The sequence below is a fragment of the Hippocampus comes genome, unplaced genomic scaffold (assembly GCF_001891065.2).
Source record: "Hippocampus comes isolate QL1 unplaced genomic scaffold, H_comes_QL1_v1.1 scaffold166, whole genome shotgun sequence".
Classification (NCBI taxonomy): Eukaryota; Metazoa; Chordata; class Actinopteri; order Syngnathiformes; family Syngnathidae; genus Hippocampus; species Hippocampus comes.
This window is the reverse complement of record NW_017805452.1, coordinates 684,663-704,109: the sequence shown is the minus strand read 5'-3', so window position 1 is coordinate 704,109 and position 19,447 is coordinate 684,663. Positions and strand designations below refer to the sequence as shown.

Below are 19,447 nucleotides of genomic sequence, written 5' to 3'. Positions count from 1 at the left end.
AACAATTTCAGGTGGCCTTGAGTTCGTGGCTGTATTCCTTCACTGGCGCCGATCAGCCAAATCCTCATTTACTTTCCGAAGCGAGAATTCCAACTTCACCATGTTGTCGCCAATCGTACGGAGACACCCCAAAACCGCATCCATATTGCGGTTGAGCTCAGTCACCGTTTGAGTCTGTGTATTGGACATTCGCGCCAGACCATCCAGAATGACCGGCAGCTTCTTCACTTCCAATAGTGGAGAATAAAGACAAAGAAGGAGAGAATTAAGACATTCAGTTCTGGTACCAATCTCGCAACGACGGAGAGAAGCTCACGGTTTCACTTCTCTGCTGCGTCACATGCTTGGTATCTGTCCTCCCCTCAATTTATTTCATTATGGAGTCCGTATCACAATGGGGTTTCCAACATAGGGAGTGAGGGTTACACTGCGGTTTGAAACAATTGAAATGGTTTGACTATGTGTGTGTATGTGGGTGGAAGGTGAAGCCATTATTTAGCTATGCGTACTATTAATTTGACAACATATTTTGAACAGACATATTTTGACTTATGACGTGACCTCGCTTTGAACTGTCTTAGAGACGAGACTATTTTGGACAACATTGCAGATGAAACGCTGTGCGCGCATCCTCTTTATTGACTCGCGGTTTCACACCAAAGTCCTGTTGGAACCCGCTAGAGACGAAAGTACTGCAACAGTTATTTGGGAAACGGAAATGCAGAAACAGTTTTTAGGGAAACCGGAGCACTGGAACAGTTATTCGGGAAAACGAAAGTGAAGTATCAGTTGAAAACTACGCCCTCCTTAGAATATATAAGACTTGTCTTGAGGTGTTGCTTTTGCGCTTTTGTGCTCTGATCACAACCATTGTTTGGATCACACTTGTGCCCGGAACACTCTGATAAAATTTTCATGAAACAACATCTCCATTTCCAGCCTCCGATTTCACACACTAACCCAACCCGAATTCAAATGGACACGCGGAGGACGACGAAGGATCCCGCCCACCACCCTCCAACATAAGAGATCTCCGGTGGTCAATAAAAACCAAGATGAGTGGAGGGACTGGTGGAACGTTGGGTGAGATTATCCCGCAGTCTTCTCTCGTTCTCTTGCTATCTGGGTACAACTGAAACCATCTGCATCCTATGTGAGTGAAAAGTTACAGAGCGTATGTGAAACCTCAAGTGGTGAGGTCATCTCAAGCGGCAAGGTCGTCTCCCAGTCATCAATCACCGTTTTGACAAGTTTGTCCTCTTTCTCAACCCAATGGGGGAAGCGGTTCTTAAAACCAAGCAGTTCCTTCTTTGCACATAGTGTGGTATCTGTTTTATGTTAAGTGGTGTCTGTTTGTGGTAAAGAATACAAAACTCAATACATTACAACGTAGCAAGCGGAAGATGAGTATGGTTACCATTGCAAAACAAGTTAACTGCCTTGCAACAGAGTATGGTTGTTGTGGTATCTGTTTTCTACTAGTATTGTACTAACTTCATGGAATTACGTCAGCTAATCGTAGTCAAGGGAGAAAAGGGTGAATAGCTGTCAAATAGCATTAATATGTAGTGTCTATTTCTTACTTCTTAATCTCCTTTCGGCACGCCCCTATTCAGGGGTCGCCACAGCGAGTCAGTAATTTCCATCCGCCCCTGTAAACCGTCCTACCAAAAGTTTTACGCCGGATGCCATTCCTGACGCAACCCTCCCCATTTCTCCGGGCTTGGGACCGGCACTGGGGAACAGTGCACCCCCAGGGGAGGGCACTGCTCCCCAGCGGCTGGGTTAGTGTCTATTTCTTACTAGCATTGTATTATTTCGGACGCTAGCGTATCGTAGACAGCAGGAAAAGAGCGTATGGCTGTCACTCGTAAATAGCAGGAAAAAGGACGTATGGCTGTCAAACTGAGAAATATATGGGCCAAAAGCAAGAAATAAAAATGCTGACCAACGACACTTGTTGACCAACTACATGTCAAAGAATACGTGTGGCAGGAAAAGGGCGTATGGCTGCCACTCGTAGATAGCAGAAAAAGGGGTATACGGTTGTCAAACAGAGAAATATATGGGCCAAAAGCAAGAAGTAAAATGCAGATCAACGACACTTGTTAGCCAACCGCATGTCAAAGAATATGATGATACTTGCTAATCCATTTGCTATGGTCTCCATCAGATCGATAAATGCATGCCCATTGTGTTAACAACGACATACCCCTTTATATTTTAAAGGATACATGGTAATATTTGAAACCCACATGCATTCACACAAGGGCCCGGCAGGGGCCCCCCATTATATTTAAAAAAATAGAAGCTATTGTGTCACCGTTATAATTCAGAACCAAGACATGAAGTAATTTATAGATACCATTAAAAACTAGCTAACGAAGAAAGCCACAGCCAATCAGAATCACACAACGCATTATGACACTGGTAGAGTTGATAACGATCAAGAGACTACCAGTTGAAACTGGAGGGGTGGGCCCCTCACACCGTTATAAAAAACTATGTTTAACCTCGGAAGAATTCAGAGTTTTCCGATGTGCATATCTGTACCTCTCCGAGTTTTTGATTGAATAAAGCTCGTTTGTGACCAGCCTGCACCTCGGCCTCCGGACTAAGTTTGTACTTGGTTTTTGAACGATCTCGGCATCAAGCTCAAAGAAACTTCTGGTGTGTCCCCCGGTTTTCGGTTCAACAAAGGAACGTCCGTTTTTTCCTCTTCCTTGTGTCGGCCCCCCCTGATCCCTCGGCCGTCCGCCCGGGACGCCTCGGCGCGCCCCTGGTCTCCGGGAGGAGGTGTGTGTCCGGGCTCCGGGCCGACACATCATAGTCATACCAAAACCAGTTAGCTGCCCTGAAATGGTCATTGTTAAGATTAGCAAAAAAATGCCTGCTGGCTGCTCGGCAATAATCATCGTTAGGTAGCCAAGCATACGGATACGGTTAAATCTAAAAGCATATGCAATCACACAAAGGCCCTGTAGGGGCCCTGATTATATTTTAAAATTAAAGCCCAGTGTGAGACCATTATAAATTAGAACCAAGGTATGAAACTGTTAATAGATACCATTAAAATCTAGCTGACAAAGATTGTCACGATCAATCAGAATGACACAACGCATCATGATACCATTAGAATTGATAAAGTGAGGGGCGTCCCTAGGTACCAGCCAATGAAATGAAAGGCGTTGGCCCCACAAAACTCTATAAAAGCTGTGTTTTGTCCCTGGAGAGTTCAGAGCTCTGATGTGCACATCTCTGTACCTCTCCGGGTTTTAATTGAATAAAACTCGCTTGTGACCAGCCTGCTACTTGGACTCTTGACTAAGTTTTGTACTTAGTTTCTGATCAACTCCGGCCTTGAACTCAGAGACATCTGGTGCGTCCCCTGGTCTGCGGCTCAATGAAGGAACATCAGCGTCGGCCCTCCTGCCCGCCGCCCACCCCCGGGAGAAGGCGAGACGCCTCTGCGCGCCCCTTGCCTCCGGGAGGAGGCGTGGGTCCGGCTAGGGGCCGACACGACAATAACCAGCAAAACAGTCATCATGAATGTAATATGTGTGAATTAAAGACATGAATACAAGAATGTATAACTAAAAACATGAATGTAGGAATACATAACTCAAGCACACAATTATTCCTTCACGAAAGATCACAATGCTGAAGAACTACTGCAAATGGGGGTCGGGGGGGGGGGGGGAGGATTCCCTGGGTGAGGAAGGCCCCGTTCACCTGACAACTGCTGTTGAAAGCGTCAGGTTATTGCTCATCATGGGATGCGTGTGTACGTGCGCATGCGCGGTAACGGCTCGATCGTGGGAGGTTGGTTGATCGAAAAGTAGATCTTCGGTCAAACAAGGTTTGGGCACATTAGGCATTGTGATTATTATTTTTTGCGCATCGCCTTGGCGCACTACCTTCCTGAGTGGCATGTTTCACCTATCAGATAGTTGACCAACACTATTGTGTTGGTCAATTAATCATCCGTCACGGTGAATGACTTCAGAGGTGACTGTAGTATCTGTTTTATATGAAGTATTGTATTGACTTCGGGTTTTACTGTAGACAAACGTAGATAGTTGGAGAAAAAAGGGCATATGGTTGTCAAACATAGGTAGCAGTTGGAAAAAAGACATACGTGGAAAAAAGACATATGTTTAACATAGACGGCAGCGGCCGGGAAAAAGACATATGTTTATTAAACATACATGACAGCGGCCGGGAAAAGGACTTATGGTATTAAACAGAGATGGTAGCAGTTGGAAAAAGGACATATGTTAAACGTAGACACGTGGATGTTACTTGTTGAAACCCACATGCAATCACACAGAGGCCCGGTAGGGGCCTCTAATTTATTTTAAAGAATAAAGATATTGTGACACCATTAAAACCCAGAACCAAGACATAGAGCATTTTATAGATACCATTATAAACTAGATGATAGCGAAAGCCCTAGCCAATCAGAATTACACAACGCATTGTGATACCAATAAAACTGATGAATAACCAAAAAACGACTGGCCAATGGCAGTTGAGGGGATGGCCTCTCGCAATGCCATATAAACCATGTTCAATCTCGAGGGATTTGAGAGTTCTCCTGATGTGCACATCTGTACCTCTCCGGGTTTTACTTGAATAAAACTCGTTTGTGACCAGCCTGCACTTCGGCCTCTGGACTCGATTTGTGTTTGACTCTCGAACGATCTCGGCTTCAAGCTTAAAGAAACAACTGGTGCGTCCCCTGGTCTGCGGTTCAACAGAGAAGCGAATCTTCGTGTGTCAACCCACCTGATCCTACGGCCGGCACCCGGGAGAGAGGCGGAACGCCTCGGCGCGCCCCAGACCTCCAGGGAGAGGCCTGGATCGGGCCCCGGGTCGACACATCATGACCTACTTGATATGTGATCTGCCATGACATGTTTCATCCCTGGTGTTATCGACGGACTGATTTTGCAACGTTTCATATTGTCAGGTTTATTACACATATGACAAATATGCGCATACATAAAAGAAGAGAGGGCAGCCCGGTGGTCCAGTGGTTAGCATGTCGACCTCACAGTGCAGAGGTACCGGGTTCAATTCCAGCTCCGGCCTCCCTGTGTGGAGTTTGCATGTTCTCCCCGGGCCTTGTGTCCAACCGGTTCAGGGTGTCCCCCGCCTCCTGCCCGAAGGTGGCTAGGATAGGCTCCAGCACCCCCACGACCCTTGTGAGGATAAAGCGGAACAGAAAATGGATGGATGGATAAAAAAAAGAGAGGAGACATATTTGTCATTTGCAAGGAGAATAGAAGAGGACTGCGCACAATTCTCTCAGCTACCCTAAGCAGCCCCTCCGTAAGCCCCCTCTTTTTATTTACTGTTGAGGTCCCTAGATTACATGAAGGTGAGGCAGATCTCCAGAAATGCAGAAGGGTCACCTCTGGTGGGTTTCCTCATATCTGACTGCAGATAACTTGAGGCCAAGTAGAGTTGAACATGTTTCGGTTCTCCTGCTTTTGACTCTTTACACAGTAACACTCGCACAGCAAAATAACATGTTTGATAATACTTTCATGGGAAAAAAAACTAATGCAGACATAAACATAATAAATCATACTAGAATCATTTGTTCCCAATTTTATTCCATCACATATCAATCGTGGTGATGGCCTGGCACATACAAAACTGACACACTACGGGCTGGGTTACTGGTGATGGCAGCAATTCCGTCTGCTGCCTTGGGAGGGGATGTCCGACACCTGGGTTTTTCTACCACAGACCTCGGTCACCATTACGCGGATCTCCTGGAATCATTGGAGGGTTGACGATAGAGGGCTCTGCCAACTTTGCTTCCGCTGTTTTCTGTCTGCATTTGACAGGTGGAAGATCACAGAGCTTGGTCTTACTGGTGCAAATCCTGATTAGTTCACCCAGAGACTCGAGAGCTTCTCTTTTCCTGGTGTGAAGGTATTTATCTTGAAGAATTGTTGGGCCCATAGTTACAGGAGCAGCAACGCCTTTGGAGCGTGCCCCTCCTTTTACCAGAAAACTAGAAGGCATCTTGGGGGCTGGAGGAGTAGCTACAAGGGGTTTGCACTCTGAGAACACGGGGTCATCTTTCACTTGAGAACTTGGCGGTGCTGCGGGGATGTAACCAGTACTTAAAGGAAGTCTGTTCTCTGAGAGCAACGTTTCATCTTTCACGCGAGAACTAGGCGCTGGTTTCGAGCTTGGAATGGGAGTTGCAGAGGATCCGGAAGAAGAGGGAGCCATTTCATCTTTCACCTGACAAATCTGCGGCATTGGCAACAAAGAGGCAGTTGGTAGAGGAAAGCTCCGTTCCTTAACCGGCGGTTCAGTGTTGATTTGATAACCCGGCCAGGCTCCAGAAACTACACCAGTAGTTTTCGGAGATCCATCGTCTTTTGGGATTACTTCAGACTTCACCTTAATACAACGCTGCCCCACAGAAACAAGACCTGCAGTTTCAGGAGATCTGGACACTTGTGGCATTTGTTCAGCCTTCGGTTGTTTCCTACGTTGCTCTTCAAAAATCAGACCAGAGGTTTCAAGAAATCCGGACTCTGGTGCCGTCAGTTCAGCCTTCACTTGAAAACTAGGCTGCTGCTCAGAAACGGGACCAACAGTTGCATCAGATCCGGACTGTGAAGGGCTCAGGTCAGCCTTCTCTTGAAAACTCGGCGGTTCCTCAGAAATGGGTTTTACAATTCCAGACTCATGGAGCACAAGATCAGCCTTCACTTGTAAACCAGGTTGCTTCTGACTGATAGGACAGAGTCTTACAGGGGGTTTGGACTCTGAGAGCATTGGTTCGTTCTTCACTTGAAAAAGAGGAGGTTTGGTGAGCGAACCCAACTTTTCAGGAGGCCTGCATTTTGAGGGCATCACCTCCTCTTTCACTTGGTTGACAGGTGGCACCCTAGAGACAGGACTGGAAACAGTCAGTTCTGGCGGACTAATCAAATTTCTGTGGGTGTCTTGCAGAGTGAGGAACGCGCTAGCCGAAGAGGTGCAAGAAACCGAGTCGGCATTCGAGTCCACACACAAATCCATGTTCTGTCCACTCCGCTTCTCAGACGTCTGGGTTGCTTCAAAAGGCAGAAACGGTCAGAATGAATACATTAAGAGTGTCATTTGTCATCTCAAAGCATCGATGTACCAGTTTGTTGTGATGACACGACAGACTGACAGGTGGTGCTCCGCAGCATGTTGAGAGCTTTGAACGATAAGAGGTTTACAATTGATACATGGCACTCTCGCACACAATAAAACCGGTCGTAAGTGACATTCAACAATACCTTCTCTGACCGGAGCTTTCCAGACTGACTCGTACAAGCCTTGAGAGAGGACTAAAACCTTCAGCCCCCCAAAAAGAAGTATTTAGCACAAGGAGCGATTTGTGACGGTATGCTAAAGGCTACCTTTGCGTCCATCTTCTTGGATCGCTCCTGGGCAGCGACTTCAACCGCCACACGGTTAAAGATGGTGAGTTTCATTTCCTCTCGTAGGTCGTCCTCATACCAAAATGAATTCATCAAATGTGGATAGGCCATCAGCTGCAAAAAAAATTTTTTATTTTATTTTTTAATTGAAGTCACGTCCTAAAAATGTGAGTAACAGAGTCAAGTGTCAAACCCTCCCTTACCATGTACATGAGCTGATGCTTTACGCTAACCATGTGCAGGCAGATGTCACTGACTGTGAATTTCTGGCTACAGCTCTCACACAGGTAGAACGAATTTTCAGACGCCCCACGGCACTCGTACACAGATGCTAGACCTGACTGGGCAATGGCTTAGTCATTAGTGTCTGCTTATTTTCATTTTTTTTGGGGGGGGGGGGGGGGGGGTAGTCCATGAGGGCTACTCCTACTCACCTAAGATTGGCTGGTTGAACAGTCCCCTCACCCACAAAAACATGGTCAAGTTACTTTCATTTCCTGTAACAAAAGCAACATTGGTGCATCATGGACTGGCAGTGACCTCTGGGGTTAAAAAGAGGGGGAAAAAAACAAACAAACTATATTGCATTAAAAGCCAACGGGTTCAAAGTTTGGGGAGGAAAAAAAAAGTTGTGGTTTATAATCCGGAAAACACGGTACCTGAAAGACAGAGCGCCTGTGCAACATTTCCATCGTTGCGTTTTGCAATTGAATTTGGTGGTCCTGACCTATTTGATCCTTCCAGATCCTCACAGACGCCTGGATTACAAATGTGTGAGTGGTCTGCTCCCGATGCCTCTGGAGGTGAGGGCCCATCTGAGCCTTCTGGATTCTTCTCGACAGCCTTTAAGTCCCAATCACCAATCGGAGGCTCTAGGACCAACGGGGTTGGTGGTGGGGGCTCGCCGCAGTCAGACAGATTGTTCTCAGTCTCCTTGGAATCCGCATCACCAATCTTTGGGTCTGGTCCCAACAACACTGATGTTGAGGGCTCGGTCAAGTCAGACAGATTCTCTTCAATGTCCATAAAGCCTGGATCACCAATCTTTGGGTCTGGTCCCACCAATAGTGATGAGGGCTCAGTGCCTCCCCAATTCTTTTCAGTATCCTTTAAACATAGATCAGTCGGTGACTCTGGGCTGAATAAAACTGAAGTTGAGGGCTCAAAATCTTCCGGATACTTCCCGGCTAACTTTAAATCGGGATAATCAAAATCCTGGTTCTCAGAAATCTCTTCGCCACATTGGAATCCATGGATGCTTTGAACAGTGGCCTCCGGCTCAGGAGTTGGATATTCATCATCAGCAGTGCTAACAAGGGCATCTGTATCAACTGCCAAACAGAAAGATGAAACAACAAAAGATTGTCATGAATACCATGTGCTGGGGGGGGGGGATTAAAAGGCAGGTTCTACATCTTGTAATTGTCTTCTTCAAATCAACTATCAAAACAAAACTGGAACAGCGCAGAGTCAAAATGCCCAACCTCTGCCCAGGGCGAATCATTCATGCCATTATTAACTCATTCAGTACCAGCAAATTCCGGACCAAGTCTGAAAAGACGTTTAAAAATGTCTTTGGGAGTGAAGAAGTTAATTAAAAAGTCAAACATTCAAAAGAAACCCAAATACACCTTAAAAAAAAAATCCCAATCGATTGCCGAGCCATTTTCACCAATGCTATTGCTAAACTTTTTGTTTTAAGTCTCGTCATTCATCAAAACGGGTCTCCGTCAGTGACTGACTAACAAACCTTCCGTCAGTAATGACGGAATGCCCACCTCTGCCATTTAACTGTTTAAACCCCCCCCCCCCATAAAAAAACACCATGTTAGTCCGGCTACGATTCCGCCTGTCTTTCTCCAGGGTGTGAAACATCACAAAATTCAATTACCATCATCCGGGCTTGAAGCTCCTTGCGAGTAGGCAAAAGAAATCTGTTGTCCCACAGGCACCAAAGAGTTGGATGAGACCTGGAATTGAGCCTCCAATCTCTGTAAAGCTGAGGATCAAGACAAATCATTATTTTCGCTTCCATCATCTGTAGCGCTTGTCCTGCAACCAAGGACAGCTCAAAAGGTGTTGTGTCTTGATTTTTCTCTCACTGACCTTGGGCCTCTGGGAGACTAGACAGCTCATTGTACTCGTCGTTAGTCACCGCTATTGTCTAGCAAGCACAGACAAGACCAAGAGCCCATTTGGCAAAAAGACAAGATAGGAGTCCATTTGTCTTTGGACATCCAAAATGCGTTTGTTATTTGTTAAAAGACACTTAACTCACCTGGATTTTCCGAAGTCCCAGACACTTCTCGACCTCAGCCATGCTGAATGCAAACTTCTCCTGGTTGATGCCTGCCAAGTGCTTGTCGTTCAGCTCTGGGAACCTCCGTTTCTTGTTGGAGGATGTAACGGCACACGCGATCAACATCTGACATATCGTGTGCTTTTTCTGACTTAGTCGCACATACCATGTAGTTGTGTAAGTGAACGTTTTCCGTAGGGTGACTTGAGCGGCCCAATCTGACGTGGCACAGAGTGCAATAGGACTGCATCCTCCCGTCGCTGTTAACTGCAACTATAAAGCCGAGGCCTAAAGATAAAACGTCAAATTAAAACTTTGTCACAAGAACCAGTTGATACAGAGTCGCTGAACAACAGCACTCACCAACTTTTGAAACAGTCGCCTTAGATTTGCTATGCGATAGATTGGCTGGTGAGGTTGCGTGGACGGCAGCACAAGTGCAGCACTTGCAGACCCGTGGTTCTGGATCGGCAAGGGATCCCCTCGTGTTGTTGTTGTTGTTCACTTTCTTGGAAGAGGCAAGAGATTTTCTGGATCCAACCGCGACTTGGGCCTGAGACCGGACCGACGATTTAAACGCTCTGTTTTTTTTTTACGGCTGCCAAGTGAGAGTGTCGCACGGCTTCTCTTCCAGATCCAACTTCAGGTTCTATGTGGCCTAATCCTGACATGGTGAATGAAGATTTGGGGCTGGAGTCAGATGCTATTAACTTGGAGGTCGAGACGGCACAGCGAGCGCCTGATGCACTGGGCCTGGAAGTCGTCGCAGATGCACTAAAAGTAGAGGTTGACGTGCCATGAACGGCATTCGGTGCTGTGGGTTTAGTGGTGGTTGCGGCGGTCACTCCCACGTGCTTGGTTGCGGTTCCACCTTTGACGGCTGCGGTTGGATTTGAAGGTGCAGTCACCATAGAAATTGGAAGAGCCTGGATGCTGCTCAGTCTTGGGGACTTTGCCGCAACTCCAGAGGATGTTGGAATAAAACTGCCAACAGGTGCAGTGGACTTTCCGGTGGTTGCAATTGCACCGGAGTATACTGCGGTCACGTCACAGGACTTATCGTTACAGGCAGTAGGTGTGAATCTGTTGACGCTTGAAGTCGCAGTGGAATATGTTGCGCTCTCTCTACAGGATTGGCAGCTATTGGCAGAGGGTGCAATGGACTTTGCTGTGGTTGGGGGTGGACTCAAGGAGGTTGCCGTAACACCGCAGGATTTCGTGAAACTGGAAGTAGGGGCTACGAGTTTTGGGGCGCAGGAGTTGGAATGCACGGTTCTATTTGCACTTGAGGTGGTTGTCGTCGCTGTCTTGACCTTTGAAGTATAAGTGGTGGTCGATGTTGTGGACTTGAATGCAGTGATTTGGGAGGTGGTTTCGGTGCAGGCGGCCACAGGTACTGCAGCCTTGGCTAGATTTGTTTTGGAGGTGGTCGCAGTCTGCTTTTGGTCCGAATTCTCATATTTCAGCTTTGGCTTTTCTTCATGTGTTATCATTTCTCTGGAGCCCCTTCGTTGTCTTTTACAGCCAATCTTGTCATCGTGAGCATCCATCGGCCTCTTTCGCTCACCTTCCTCTTTTGCGGATGTCAAAACATGGCCGCTAATTCGGAGTCCGGTCTGATTCACAGTCTTTTGGGGTCCGGAGGTCCCGTTACTGTCAGTGGGATTTCTGCTGGGGATCTTTGAAGGGAGCGCCGTCATTTTGCGTGTCACGCTGTTCTCAGAGGTCAATGATGTTCCTTTGGGGACTGGAAGGAAACAGTTAAAAAGCCCTCGATTAGATCTGACAGTAAGAAAACTGTACTGTCATTTTGTTTTAACCAATCATGTTAATCACCCTGGACAACAAAAGTATCGCATCGGGACAAAAAAATAAAATAAAATTATTGTTCAGACAGAATAGGGTCGGGGTTGAGTAGCACATACCTTGGACCTCAAAGAAAATTGGGTACTTTCTTTAATGAGGAGGTCAAGAAACCTGAATTGTGTCCCTTTCCAGACAGACACCCTACTTGAAAAAACAATTTTTTTTTTAGCTTACCCAACCGTGCGTGCGATAGGAAGAGGGGTATAAGCGGACCCTTGCTCGTCCTCCTCAGTGCTGCACTCAGGATTATTTTCGCTGACGAGCAAACGGTGTAAGAAAATGAGGAAAAAGAAAACACCGCCGTCAAGTCAATGACATTAAATGTGTGACCCCAAAAAGTGCCACTCTAAAATGTGACGTTTCCAATTTGGAAACAAATCACCTCTGGCGTAGTCGCAAGGTTCCTTGATGGGCCGATCCAACTTGATTTTCTATGTAAAAAAACAAGAGTTAGTCAGAGACTTGTCGTTCTGATTCAGAAGTTTTGCTTTGCCAGACCTGTATATCCGTTATTCTGTGAATACGTGCAGCCTGGCTTGCAAGGTCCAGTAAAATCTTTGGCCCGCAATTGGCCATCAGCGAGCCAGGATGGAAACGGTCCTTTTTGAGCACAAACCCAACCACCACAATTAATGTTCAATGCCGAATTCAACCGTAAAAACATTCAGGACGAGCGAAAGCACTCACGAGAAACATAGCAACGTGTTCCCAGCTGAAAGCGTGTGCGTGACCCTCTTGCTCCGTCAGCCGCCTTCTACACAGCAGACACAGCAACGAATCGTAGGTGGAGTTGCAGGCTGCGTCGTGGGCCTCGTACGACACAATAAAATTTCGCCCTGCCATGGTAAAATGTTCAGCGCCCTTCAGGGAAGAACGAACGTTTCGCCAATTTCCTACTGCTCTCTTACTCACCCAAAAGTGGGTAAGTCCCATGTTTGTGGTGTCGGCTGAAGGTTTGGCACAGTAGCACTGAAAAGATGCGACAACCCTTGCTCATGTTAGTGAGATGAAACATGACATCGGGTTACGCTCGGTTCAAATCAAGCTCTCTGCTGTGTGCTTTTTTTGTAAAATGCTGCGTTTTCAAAGAGTAAGACGCGAGAACCTCGTCTTTGCCTCTCGCAAATTCAGACCGGATCATTACCAAGGAACTTGAACGTTCGCACAGACGCTGCGGCCTCATGCCTTAACATCGTGCAACGCAGGGCGTGAAGCCGCACAGATGGTGGCATGCATCAACCTTGTTCAAGAGCTCAGAGTTGGTATGCGCGGTTCCATTTAGGTCACGGCAATGTCCCACTTTTGGAGTTCGGATCCCACCGTTGGCAGCCATGCAAATATTTCACGCCAACTAGCAGGTTGTCAAATCATTCACGTCTCACGGATCAACGGAATGAATTCTTTTGACACGCTACACACCATGCCATGCATATAGAGTGAATTTTACACGCTACTGGTTAAAAACTCGTTCAGTACCAGCCAATTCTAGACCAAGTCGGAAAAGACGTTTAAAAACGTCTTTGGGAGTGAATGAGTTAAAATGGCGACACACCATGCGTTGTTAAAATTAGCACCAATTCTTCTTAGGCGTGCACAAATAAAAACAAAGTGTCTGCGGAGAAATCAGGCCAAGAGTTTACCCTTACATCTCATGACAACGTGGTGCCGCCCGAGTTTGTCCTTCACTATGGGTACAGTAATGAATTAAAATGATGGAAACTAACTTAGAACTGTTAGATGAGTGTATATTTTTGGATGCCAACCTTTCTGGTAACTTGGTGGATTGAGGTCTTGAAACACTGAGCAGGGAAAATCCATCACCTGGGAGAGAGGTGAAACAAATCTTAAATTTCCTGAGATAAAATGGATGTGGGTTTTTTTTAAGCATTTGTGTCACTTTAAAAGAAAAAAGTAAGTTTTTTTTTTTAACCTTTAGAACCACCTGACACCACCCTCTTTTCTTCTCCTCCGCCTCCAACTCTGACTGCAACGATTTCCTTTCCGGAACTTGTCGCCAACCAAACGGCAGCCGCCAGGGATTTAGATGCAACTACAGTGTCAAAAGTAAAATTCACAGTGACTCAGAAAAATAAAGTAACACGTTTAAGAGCTATCATAAAATATTCGTTTGCAAAAAAGCTGACCAGAGTGTGCAGGAGGTGCCTGTGCGAATCCAAGTGTTTTATCAGTAACGATGCCGGAAAAGCATCCTGGCAAGCGCAACAGATGCAATCGGCTTCGGACGCGGCCTCCGAGCTGTGCCAAAACATCATCATGGATGCACCTAGTTAACAAACGTGAATGACGATCACGTGGTTGTCAGAGCCAAAGTGGACGGTGAAACGGATCGTCACCTGGCACGGAGCGCTTGTCCAGTTGCTTGAATATCCCTTTCTCCAGCGTCAGACCTAACGGACGAGGCGTATATTTAAAATATGAAACCGCCGACCTTGAAATTGATGTTCTCACTGGCTCACGGTGCTCAGCAACTTTGCGCACTTTCAACCAGCGCCGCCGCCGCGCGGTCGCAGTCTTTCCTTCCTCCCGTGTCAGACGATGAGTTACCGTTACCATGGCTGGAGAGGCGCTTCATCATCTTGAACAAAAAAAAAAAAAAAAAAAAAAAAAAAAAAAAAAAAAAAAAATAAATAAATAAAAAAAAAATCGAATGATCCAACCATATGATCCCAGGGATTCAATGTAACAGACGCACCATTTTGTGATTCTTATTTTGCACGTGCTGGAAATATTGCTCCGGCGTGTCCAACTTGATATTGCAGTTCTGAAAATTATGGAGAAGCGATTGTATTTCTTTTTTTTTTCAAAGCATGGTAAATTTACAAACAGATATCCCGAATTGCACCCTGTACCACTGCACGGTACTTTCCAGACTTGACTACTGGCGCCCTAACAAACTTGATACGCTACTGCTGGTCACTCACTGTGTAACGGTAATTGTACCTTTTGAAGTTACATTGCTAGAAACGCCAACTATAGCACCGCCCCCATAAAAAAGCTCCTTTCCACAGCCTTCAATCTCCTCTATTATGATTCACTAGCATGTCTCATTCAGACCGATACACTCAATGCTTTTCTGTTTCATTTCATCAACCGCTTGACCTGCGCAGCAAAGGGAGTACTGAAGTGTGTATTCTGCCCATATTTAGTCATGCTTTCTCATGTCCGCAGGGAAACTCTGTTTTGTAGCCAGATATGTCCTTCAAGTACACCACCGAGTCAGTTAACGGGCATAGGAATGCACCAGTTGATAAAAGCTAAGAATCGGTTTAGGAGAAACGAAAGTCCCGATGCCTCAACATGAGTTTCGGTACCGCCCTTGGCGGGAATATTCTGAAAATAAAACATTCAAAAGGTACTGTTCATTGTCTCTAGCCTGTATTTGGACAGCCAATGTGGTGTCTGTTTTATATCTATTTTGTGTCCGTTTTATGGATAAATGTATAACCTAATTAATCGTAACGTAACAAGCAAAGGGGAGGCATATGGTTGTCAGGCAGAGCAATGAACATGTCAAACGGTGCACAGATAAGGAGCAAAATACATACCGATGATGCTTGTTAGCTGTTCTGCAATGGTCAGCATTAGATTAGCAAGGATGCCTATCATTTATATTAGCAGAATGCATATGCGTGGCGAAAATGGGCATCTTGGAGCAAAATACATACAGATGATGCTTGTTAGCTGCTCAGCGATGGTCATCATTAGATTAGCAAACTGCATGTGCATGGTGAAATGCATACCAGTAATGACTGCTGTCTGTTCTGCAGTAATTTTCATCGGGTTGCCAAGCCTACGGGGATATAGTTAAATCGAAAACTTGCATGCAATCACACAAAGGCCCAGTAGGGGCCTCTATTATATTTTAAAAATAAAGCTATTGTGATACCATGATAAATCAGTACCATGTTATGAATTTGTTTATAGATACCATTAAAATCTAGCTGACAAAGAAGGTCACAGCCAATCAGAATTACACAACGCATCATGATACCATTAGAATTGACAAAGAGTGAAGAGCGTCCTTAGATACTAGCCAATGAAATAAAAGGGGTTGGCCCCACAAAACTCTATAAAACCTGTGTTTTGTCTCTGGAGAATTCAGAGCTCTGATGTGCACATCTGTACCTCTCCGGGTTTTGATTGAATAAAACTCGCTTGTGACCAGCCTGCAACTTGGACTCTTGACTAAGTTTGTACTTAGTTTTTGATCGACTCCGGCCTCAAACTCAGAAACATCTGGTGCGTCCCCTGGTCTGCGGCTCAACGAAGGAACTGCAGTGTCGGCCCTCCTGCCCTCTGCTGACCCCCCGGGAAAAGGCGAGACGCCCACGCATCTCCGGGGGGGGAGGCGTGGGTCCGGCTAGGGGCCGACACTACACCAACATCCGAAATTAACAAACACGCGGAGGAAGACAAAGGCCAGATTACCCCCCAACAGTACCGTGCAGTGGAAAAGTAAAATGCTCTTTAAGAGATGAAAATGTGGTGGTTTTCTTTACCTGACAATATATTTTGTGCGACTTCTCAGAACCACCTACCAGAGAAAACAAATCATACAGTGGCAGGATTAGTTTCGGAGGTGATGACATTCCTTCACCCCGGACCCTGAAGTGACCTCAAGATCCTGGATTTATTTATTTATTTGGGGGGGGGGGGCGCTCAACAGTAGTGGGTTAAGCAATTAAAATTTTGAATTATGAGCGCATGCACGCATACCTAAAGTCCCTCCAAGTTTAACCCTTTCAGGGACAGCGGTTACGGCAGCGGACATCTTATGTTATCGTGTTACATGGACCATGAAAGGGTTAAGATCATATTTCGTCTCCGTAGAGTGTCCTTTCTCACTTGTTCAAGTGCCAAGTACACGCTACACATCTGGAGCTTCTAGTTTATTGGGAAAAAAAAAAAAAAAACATCACAGATTTGAAGACTCACACCAAAGTCTCTAACACAGTCAAGTCACACAGATTTCCTCCCCCAAGTTGAATTCATTGGGGAAATTAGTGTCGACTGAGTTTACTCAAAAAGAAACCGCCATTAATCAGATTAACAAATAACCAGATGTTTGTTGAGATCTGAGGTGATTTTATCCATTTGTCTGCCCAGAAGGGTACAGTTGTTCAGGGAGGGGGGGTTCTTCAGCTGTTAATTTCTCAGTTCTTAATTATCGGCATGAAGTGGAGGACAGAGAGACAAAACGTGAAGCTCGAATACAGCTCAGGATATTTTGGATTGATTCAATGAATATCTACCTTCAAGCAGCGAGGGAAGCCTGACAAACCCATTGACAGAGTGCATCGCTGGTGAGGAGAAGCATATTAAATCAGAACATGACAGAAGACTAATTACGACTCGACGATGGAGGAGGGTTGCGTACCTTAAAAGGAGCTAAAAGATTCATATGTGGAAATAAGCGTGTAAGGCAAATTTAGTATCTGAAAGGACACGGGGAAAGAGTGAAATTGTCAGTGTATACAAACACGAGCAGGGTAAAGAATCAAATGACTTGGGGTTAATATCAGAGACAAAACTTTAGCGGTCCAATTTTGCTGACATTCAAATGGTTTAGTTTTTTTTAGGCCTTCCTGGGCTGAATGTATCAGCAAAGTTCTAAAGACATATACACATGAAGACCATTTGTGTACAAAAAAAAAAAAAAAGGCAGGCCAATTTGAAAGCTATGCTCGATTTACATAGCATTTGCATTGATCTCAACTGGAGGGAAAGTGCTCGAATATCCCGTGGTCCAGCACAACTTCCATGCAGAGGTGGCACAGGTACAACACTATTCCCCAAAATAAAACAGAGTCAGCAGTTGCAACCCTAAGGACAAGCACTTATGTTTAGTGATCACTGCAGCAAAGACTTATAATAAAAGTTTAAATTAAGCAAAAACAAGATTACAAGTGTCAAAAGAACCCCCCCCCCTCCCCCCCAAAAAAATGGCTCGGCTGGAATAAAACACACAACAAACCCCAAAAAATATTTGATACAAAGCCACAAAACCAAAGAATAAACTTAATATGATCATGAAACGGACATGACAAAAAAATGGCAGCTGAATAAACACGACGCACCTACACAAGCCTAGTAGCTGATTAGTTAACAAGTGTGGAGCAGGGCTGACGACAACAGGTGTATTTTAAGACATAACGAACATGGGAACCAATAAGCAAATCCAGAACAGGTGTATATTACAGACATAGGATACATTGGTACCATGTTAACTAGCAAAAGAGAAAACAAAACATACGATTCCAAAGTCAAAAATTACCAACATTTTCTACGACAACTCGGGTTTGTGGACCACGCAGAAAGAAGAAGCGGGACGGACGTCAATCAACCACTAACGAAAACAATGAACAAGCAATGTCCGGCTACTTTTAAACTTTTCGATCAACTCGTACGCTTTTCTTTTCGATAGTACGCCGTTTCCATATTGTCTAAATACGGTGAATTTGTACATCAGTGATGCAATCTGCTAATGGAGCGGCTATTTTTATCGACCGAATCAAACACGTAACAATCGATTAGACAAATATTAGCACCTGGTCTGGATCACGTGACACACAAGCTCCCGCGTCCAGGGAAAATTCCGTCGAACTTCAAAACACAAGCGTGCGAGTAATTTTTCATTTGCACTCGTAAACGACAATTTACTTCTTATAAAATGTTATCACTATTTTCTTTAAAAGTACTGTACGTAACACACACACAAATGTTGTACCCCCTCCCCAAAGAATTACATCACACGTGTCAATTTATAAATGGTGTAGTTACTTGTCATCTTCCCCTGAGAAAATGTTACCGTCTTGTCGTCCCCATAATTAATTAAATACAAACACAAAAGTCAAACGTCCTTATTGAGTGTGTTCTGCCACTTATATGGCATGCTAGACCGTCTCAACAGTTGTTTGCTCGAAGTACATTTCGAAAAACGAGGCCATTGAGAATTTTTTTTTAAAAAAACGTCCAAACTTAAGTGCACCGAGTTTGAAAAAGACAAAACAAAACTACATGCTTACGTGGTGTCGAGTGAACCATAGAGGGGAGAAGTGAAAAGCCAATGCGCTCAGATGTCTCAGTCGAATTAAGCCGTAAAACGGAGAGGTAAATGGCTCTTGAGAAGTTGAACAGCGGATGTCGTCAATTCCAGTTCCAAAATGATTTGTGCGAGCGCTTAATAAAGAGGGAGCAAGCTGTGCCACGCCCCCCTTCCCTCCCTCTCTCCCTCCCTCCTCTTCCTCTCTTTCCTCGTCCTCTGCCTCCTCCGCGCCCAGAAAAAGTTACGGAGGCGGCGGTATGGACAACAGTGTGGTATCTGTTTTATGTTAAGTGGTGTCTTTTCGTGGTAAAGAATACAAAACTCAATACATCACAACGTAGCAAGCGGAAGATGAGTATGGTTACCATAGCAAAACAAGTAACTGCCTTGCAACGGAGTATGGTTGTCAGAGCAAAACCAGTTAGCTGCCCTGAAATGGTCATTGTTAAGATTAGTGTGGTGTCTGTTTTATATCAGTATTGTACTAACTTCATGGAATTACTGTGGTATCTGTTTTTTATTAGTATTGTACTAACTTCATGGAATTACGTCATCTAACTGTAGTCAAGGGAGAAAAGGGAGAATAGCTGTCAATTAGTATTAATATGTAGTGTCTACTTCTTACTAGCATTATATGATTTCGGACGTTAGCTTATCATAGACAGAAGGAAAAGAGCGTATGGCCGTCACTCGTAAAAAGCAGGAAAAAGGACGTATGGTTGTCTAACACTCGTAAAAAGCAAGAAATACAAATGCTGATCAACGACACTTGTT

At 45.1% G+C, this 19,447-nt stretch overlaps 2 protein-coding genes across 7 annotated transcripts; both read right to left on the bottom strand.

Moving 5' to 3' along the window:
* Positions 1-5,601: 5,601 nt before the first annotated feature.
* LOC109518378 (uncharacterized) lies at positions 5,602-10,305 on the bottom strand. Its single transcript, XM_019874181.1, has 13 exons — positions 10,105-10,305; positions 9,908-10,029; positions 9,721-9,831; positions 9,549-9,606; positions 9,334-9,441; positions 8,634-8,773; positions 8,102-8,549; positions 7,877-7,939; positions 7,646-7,779; positions 7,422-7,556; positions 7,299-7,356; positions 7,160-7,216; positions 5,602-7,088 (listed from the first exon to the last, which is right to left on the bottom strand). Exons 2-13 carry the CDS (start codon positions 9,989-9,991, stop codon positions 5,749-5,751), a joined length of 2,736 nt encoding a protein of 911 aa, XP_019729740.1. The 5' UTR covers positions 9,992-10,029; positions 10,105-10,305; the 3' UTR covers positions 5,602-5,748.
* Positions 10,289-18,887, bottom strand: LOC109518379 (mucin-5AC-like). Of its 6 annotated transcripts, XM_019874182.1 has the most exons (17): positions 18,654-18,887; positions 17,006-17,063; positions 16,881-16,928; positions 16,128-16,162; positions 14,321-14,389; positions 14,107-14,203; positions 13,962-14,015; positions 13,752-13,891; positions 13,538-13,657; positions 13,371-13,428; positions 13,254-13,292; positions 12,520-12,576; positions 12,295-12,443; positions 12,106-12,207; positions 11,990-12,038; positions 11,782-11,862; positions 10,289-11,488 (listed from the first exon to the last, which is right to left on the bottom strand). In XM_019874182.1, the coding sequence occupies exons 3-17, from the start codon at positions 16,924-16,926 to the stop codon at positions 10,314-10,316; spliced, it is 2,271 nt and encodes a 756-aa protein (XP_019729741.1). In that variant the 5' UTR covers positions 16,927-16,928; positions 17,006-17,063; positions 18,654-18,887; the 3' UTR covers positions 10,289-10,313. The 6 variants fall into 6 exon arrangements, with proteins under 6 accessions (XP_019729741.1, XP_019729743.1, XP_019729742.1 ...); XM_019874184.1 differs by lacking the exon at positions 13,254-13,292 and having other exon boundaries at positions 18,654-18,886; XM_019874183.1 differs by lacking the exon at positions 18,654-18,887 and having other exon boundaries at positions 17,006-17,158.
* Positions 18,888-19,447: the final 560 nt, after the last annotated feature.

Excerpts from the sequence above, each read along its gene's own strand:
- LOC109518379 (XM_019874182.1), bottom strand. The coding sequence starts at position 16,926 with ATGCACTCTGTCAATGGGTTTGTCAGGCTTCCCTCGCTGCTTGAAG. Across the intron at positions 14,016-14,106 it reads GGCGGCGGCGCTGGTTGAAA|GTCTGACGCTGGAGAAAGGG; the intron begins GTGCGCAAAGTT and ends CTCGTCCGTTAG. Across the intron at positions 13,658-13,751 it reads GGCACCTCCTGCACACTCTG|TTGCATCTAAATCCCTGGCG; the intron begins GTCAGCTTTTTT and ends TTGACACTGTAG.
- LOC109518378 (XM_019874181.1), bottom strand. The coding sequence starts at position 9,991 with ATGCAGTCCTATTGCACTCTGTGCCACGTCAGATTGGGCCGCTCAAGT. Across the intron at positions 8,774-9,333 it reads AGCTTCAAGCCCGGATGATG|TTGATACAGATGCCCTTGTT; the intron begins GTAATTGAATTT and ends TCTGTTTGGCAG. Across the intron at positions 8,550-8,633 it reads TTGATTATCCCGATTTAAAG|GATACTGAAAAGAATTGGGG; the intron begins TTAGCCGGGAAG and ends CTATGTTTAAAG.